General features: G+C 43.4%; 1 protein-coding gene across 2 annotated transcripts in view; it reads right to left on the bottom strand.

Annotated features, from left to right (window-relative positions):
- Nucleotides 1-448: 448 nt before the first annotated feature.
- The window catches only part of HTR2A (5-hydroxytryptamine receptor 2A), a 49,933-nt gene continuing 44,381 nt past the window's right edge, over nt 449-6,000 (bottom strand). For both annotated transcript variants that reach the window (XM_029602877.1, XM_029602876.1), the window contains one exon: nt 449-1,356. In XM_029602877.1, coding sequence (XP_029458737.1) covers nt 557-1,356 — 800 coding nt within the window. In that variant the 3' untranslated portion in view covers nt 449-556. The remainder of the gene's footprint in view (nt 1,357-6,000) is intronic.

Below are 6,000 nucleotides of genomic sequence, written 5' to 3'. Positions count from 1 at the left end.
TTTGGAAAACGTAACTATAAAAACACGATTACCAAAGCTGTCACTTGATTGCTTGATTTTACAGCATCTTGAAAACAGTTTGCTTTCAGTCCATTTATCCATGTGTGATGGTAAATTCACAGATATTTTTCTTTGCCTTGTAAGATTGTATAAATTGCTCATTCACAGTCAAGAGCAGGAACACAAACAGTGAGATAGGCTCTTCGTGAAAAGAAACACCTGAGGGAGATACTTATGATTTACATGATTTTATCGCATGATAAATGGTACACATTATAAAGAAATATATTATTTAGCATCTTTTTAAAAATAAATTTAATATAGCCTATGCATAAACAGTTGAAGTACTGGAGGAACATTTCAGAAAGTCGTGTGCTTTATAGCATTGGTTTCCCCCTGCTTTTTCATTAATAGAATAACATGAAAATTAGGATGTTTTTCCTGGAGGTTCTTACTCTGGGCTGGTTTTTTTTTTTTCCCAATTCCAAGTAAACCTAGCTTTTCACTGGCGAATTTTTCTCTGAATGTAAAGCCCGGTTGCTATGGTAGCTCTTAATCACACACAGCTAACCTTTTCATTTACTGGGCTGATACTGGCATTTGACGTGTTGTCTAAATGATGTATTCCTATAGTAACCATAGAATAGTCCTTGCCCATCATTCTCGCTTCTTTTTTTAAACTCTTCATTTGTGCCAGTTGGAGTTGACTTGACTTATATGCTAGTGCGGGAATAGTGTTCACTAAGATCAACTGCAGAGGCTTCTTTTCTTCCTTGTACCGACACTGAATATATCGGGAAAAAGCAGAACGATACGTTTTGTTGAACAGTGTGTATACCAAGGGGTTGACTGCTGAAGAGAGGTAGCCGATCCAAACAAACACCTTGAGGAGTTCTCCCATGATATGTTCATTGCATGACTCCTTGCAGATGACTGCCATCACGTTGGTGATGAAAAAAGGGCACCACATCACAACAAACAGAAAGAAGACGATGCCAAGCACCTTGGATGCTTTTTGCTCGTTGCTAATTGACTGCATAGTTCTCCTTCCATAAGGGGCCAGCTCTTTTTGCAAGGAGCGTTGGAACAGTTTTTCTGACGAAAGTGAACTCTGGGGTAGAAAACTAAACAAAGCCAGTTTGCTCTTTGCACCCAGGTTATGAAAACATAAGGTAGCTTCTTTCTGCAGTGATTTTATAGTCAAAAAATAGGTGACTACCATGATAATTAAAGGAATGAAAAAAGCCACAAAAGAGCCAACCAGAATGAAGTTTTCATCTGACAGAGAACAGTTTTCTTGGTTAAACACTTTGCTGTCATCCTGTAGTCCAAACACAGGTACTGGCATTGAGATACCTTTAAAAAAAAATATAGAAATAAAACAAAATCAACATATGAAAAATATATACAAAATTATATTTTTTTCTGTTAAACTACACATGGTCTGCTTTTTATTTAGAAGAATCATATATAATATGCACTTGTAAATACAAATTAATTATAAGTATACTACTTAGTGATTTCCCAGTGACTTAAACTAAACAACTTCGGCTTCTGCCATATTTGTTACTTTTTGTTTCAGGTAAGGTAATCCACAGTAGTGTAAATGGTTTAAAACTTTCTTTAAGAGAAAATTCCCTCTCTTGTTCTTTGAAAAACTCTCTAAAATAGCAACTTTCAGATCTGGTGAAAAAAGCTCTTCCTTACAGACAACCCTTAAAATGTACCTGCAGCAGGCTGATTTTAGACCATATGCACATTTTCTTCAAACGTTTGAGGTCAGTTTTCAAAAAAATAGCTAAATTTAGCTTGATAAGTTATCCAAGATATTCATCAAGATTAATATCTCACTGGATATCCTTAAATAAAGTTATCTGGCTGACTTTGGCTGGATAACTTTAAACCTAAGCGGCTATCTTGGAAAATCGCCGGTTAGGTTTACAATTATCCTGCTAATGGTAGCTGAATAACTGTAAACGTACCTGGCTAAATTAAAAAAGGATTATTGTTGCTTAAGTGGCAGTATTGTTTTAAAAGAAAACGTGCCATGCGGGCCTTGCTGCCCAACTCCCCATCCCCCCACCACAATGTCTCAAAAAACGAGCTCTGATGGTCCAAATCCCCCCATGTCCCCCAAACCTCTCCAAGTACTCTTTAAAAATAAAACTGGCATGGGTCCGCTCACTGGCCTTTCCTCCTCCTCCCACCACCTCCCCAGTTAGCTAAAACTCAGGTCGCCCTGCACCCTCTCCCCACCCCCACCAGCCCGGTACACTTCCAAATCCCTGTAAGCTGCCAGGATCACGGCACGCTCATGCCGCTCCAGGCAGCTTTCAGCATCGCTCTGGTAGATTTATGCTGAAAGCTGCAGGGAGACTATGAGTGCAGGTCACTTTACTTAAGTCTCACCACTTTAAACAAGAGAAACTTGTTTAAAGTGGTGAAACTGGAGAAACTTTTAAGAAAATTTGCATGACATTTAATATTTCTGGAAGTCTTCTCATTTCCAATGAAAATAATTTCAGGTAAAGAAACATATATTCATTAGATTACCAATTACAAAAACCCCCCAGAAGAGTACAGATTTTTTTAAGGAAAAGGCCTAATGCCGATATGTTTAGATAAGTTATTAAAATTATATTTTATCACTGTTTGATTTGAATGCATACGTTTATTTTATTGAATGTGTATATTGCTTTTGTAATCTGCATTGATCGAGATTTTTTGGATGATGCGGAATATACGTGTAGTAAAGAAATATAAATATATAGTAAATATCAAGGGACCAATTTTGCAAATATATGGGTTGCTTGCAAATTTTCAAAGGGAAGCTTTCCACGAGTTGTCATTTGAAAACTCAGAATCTAGTGCATGTATAGGACTTTCCTCTTACTAAGTAGCATCACAAAGCAGGGATACACATTTGTTTTATATGGTTTCGTTTCTGTGCACGTGTAAATCTTTTATGCATACAAAATTGTATTGACATACATAAAAAATGGATTTTATGCCCGTATATATGATTTTACATGCATAAAATTGATTTTACACAGTTAATCTGACTTTTCACGCTTAAAGTAATGAAATAAAAGGAAAGGAAAAGGGAGGAAAAAAGCAACAAAGTTAAAAAAATGAAACAAAATGAAGTCTGTTTTTTTCTGCGCACATCCCTTGCTGAATAGCTGGCCACATCCCTATACAATGCTAATAAGAATAATTGTGCTCTTTATTTTACCCACACAGGAGGAAGGGTAATTTTATGAGATGATAGGGATAGACACGGAAAAAAAATCAGTTTGGTTTGTCTTTAGGTTTTTATGCCATTTTTTGTCATTTCATTCATTATTTTGCTTTGCTGTTTAATTAGTTTCCATTAAAATGAATGGAGGAAGCAATGCATCCTATTTTGGACTCTTAACAGTGGGATTTCCTATCCTAGTTTAATGAAACTAGCAGGCAGGTATCAGTAGAAGAGGGAACAGCAGTCCAAGCCACCAAGAGTGGGGAAAAGTGGCACCAACAGTGGAATGAATAACCTAAGGCAACATGAGAGGGTGCCTTGGGCTATTCATTCCATTGTTGATGCCACTTTCAGCAGCACCAACTGCAGCAACGTGCACATTGGAATGGGCTGTGCAACTTCTTTTCCGGGACAGGCCATGCAGGAAGTGCCGGCTCGATTCCGTGCAACTCTCTGCTTGCTTGTGCTGGTCTCGAGAGACATGCAGAAGGATCAGTGTGAGATTTTGCACACTGATCTGCATGCCTTGTGAGACCGCGCAAGCCTCCAGAGAGCCGCATTGTGAGCACTTCCAGGACAGAAGGAGATGCTGTGCAGGATAAGCTTCTGGGGGTGTAGACTCTGAGGTTTTTGGCAGGGAGACTGGCTGGGGAGCTCAGGAGGGGTCCAAGGCTGGGGACATGCTGACTGGGTGGGGGAGGCTAGTTGGTTGGGAGAAATAGCTGATGGGGCAGGCTTGCAAGCTGGTAGGTATAGGGGAGGGGCTATACAGAATACAGAAGCATACAGAATTGAGGGTGAGAAAGACAGAGGGTGGGGATATGAAAGAGAGCAGGAAAGCAGGGGTAGGGACAATGCTCCCCTAACAGATGGATTTAGGATTTTGCCATCCCAAGGCGCTTATGGTGCTTTTGAAACCCCACCTCCAGTAAGGCTCTGTTATAGGATAGCAGAAGCTGGTTTTCTGCTGAATGAGATTCAGTAGAGCTGAAAGGTGGCAAATCTTAGCCAGCCTGCTGCCTTTAAATTTTTGCCTCCCTAGGTACAGCTATAATGGGTACCTATTGACAAACCCAGCATTGTCTCCCCCATCCCAAATTTTCCCTCTTCCATTTGCCCTCTCTGTACTCTTCTCTGCCCTCCCAGCTCTCTCCCCCTCTCCTCCTCTGGTTCTCTCCCCATCCCCAGTCCTTTGGTGGAGAGTGAGAGAGGAAGAAAGAGACCCTAGCAGTAGGGTAAGAGGGTAAGCTGCTGTACACAAGGGAAAGAGAGGAAGTCAATTTTCCAACTTTACATTGGGCTTCTTGGGGTTTTTAATTTCTGTCAGCTATTTTGAATTTGGTGAAAGTATATCTGTTTTGCAAGTGTGGCTGAGCAGATCCTGTTAGTATGTAGGAATCTGTAATAGCCTTGTTCATCAAGTTTTGCCAATAGAAGGTGTAGTGATGCTTTAGGGCCCGGGGTAATATTTGCAGTGCTGCCTTTTCATAGGTAGGGTTGTTGCTTTTGGAGTCCTGTGAGTTAGTGCTGCTGTCATATAACAGGTTTGCTGTTACGAAACCGTGCCGGGCCCCGGGTCCCCCTCCTACCTCGAGGTCGGCCCGGCCCGTTGGAGGAGCTCCTCGGTCCCCGGAGCCTGAACCATGGCCTGCCGCAGCTCCTGAGCGGCTTCGAAGACGCCGACTCCCGTCGCTGGCCCCGCCCCCTAGACGCGCGCGCGCGGGGGCTAGGCTCTTAAAGGGGCCAGCGCGGGAAAAACCAGGAAGTGCCTTGAGATGACGTCAGACGCCCCAGGGTATTAGTACCCTGCACCTAAACATCTCCAGTGCCTTGCAACAAGGTTCCTGGTCTCGGCCTGCTGTTGCTGCGTTCCTGGTTTGCTCTTCGTCCCGCTCCTGCCTTGCCCTCCTCGCTGATTGATTCTTCTGGACTCCGACCCTTGGACTGGCTTTGGACCGTTCTCTGGCTTCGACCTCTGGACTCGCTTTGGACCACTCTCTGGACACCGACCCCTGGACTGGCTGCGGACCGCTCCTTGGACTCTGACTCCTGGACTGACTTCTGGATTATCTACGACCTGCTGGAGGCGCCAGCCATCCGGAACCCACGACCTGCAGGAGGCGCCTGCATCCGGACCATCTTCCACCTTCAGGGAGTCGCCTAAGTCCCAGCGGCCGTGTTCCTACGGGCTCCTCCTGGGGGGACTTCGGCTTCCAGGGTGAATCTCCAAAAGTCCCAGCGGCTGGACTCCTAAGGGCTTCTCCCGGGGGAGTGCCGGTCTCCAGGGTGAAGATTCATCTATCACCAGGGTCCAACATCGTCCATCATCCCAGTGGGTACCGAGTCCTTGGTCGCATAGGACTCTACCGTAGTCCAGTATTTCAGCTTGCTCCAAGTCTTCGAACCGCCTCCTGGTTGGGACACTTGCTGTGGACCCCTACAGCACTCCATCCTCTGTCCCAATCGGCTCAAAGGTCCACGATCATAACATTTGCTATATATGTGCTGAGTGTTTTTTGAGGGGGGTTTGCATGACTTTGTATTATTTCACAATGTGCTTAGGAGTGTTACTTAGATGACACCAGAATATTTTTATACGGTGAGGTGTAGGGGAAAAGATCCTGCTTTGCCCCTTGTTGGAGATGTGTGTGTGTGTGTGTGTGTGTGTGGTTGTGGTGTGGTGAGAGGATTCCTATGGATGCAGAGTATATATGTATTGACAGACCTGGAGGTACAGGATTTATATTGGGTTTGTATTT

This window comes from Rhinatrema bivittatum, chromosome 5, assembly GCF_901001135.1.
Source record: "Rhinatrema bivittatum chromosome 5, aRhiBiv1.1, whole genome shotgun sequence".
Lineage (NCBI taxonomy): Eukaryota > Metazoa > Chordata > Amphibia > Gymnophiona > Rhinatrematidae > Rhinatrema > Rhinatrema bivittatum.
Note: the sequence above shows the minus strand (reverse complement) of the source record. Positions and strands in the feature narration are given on the sequence as shown.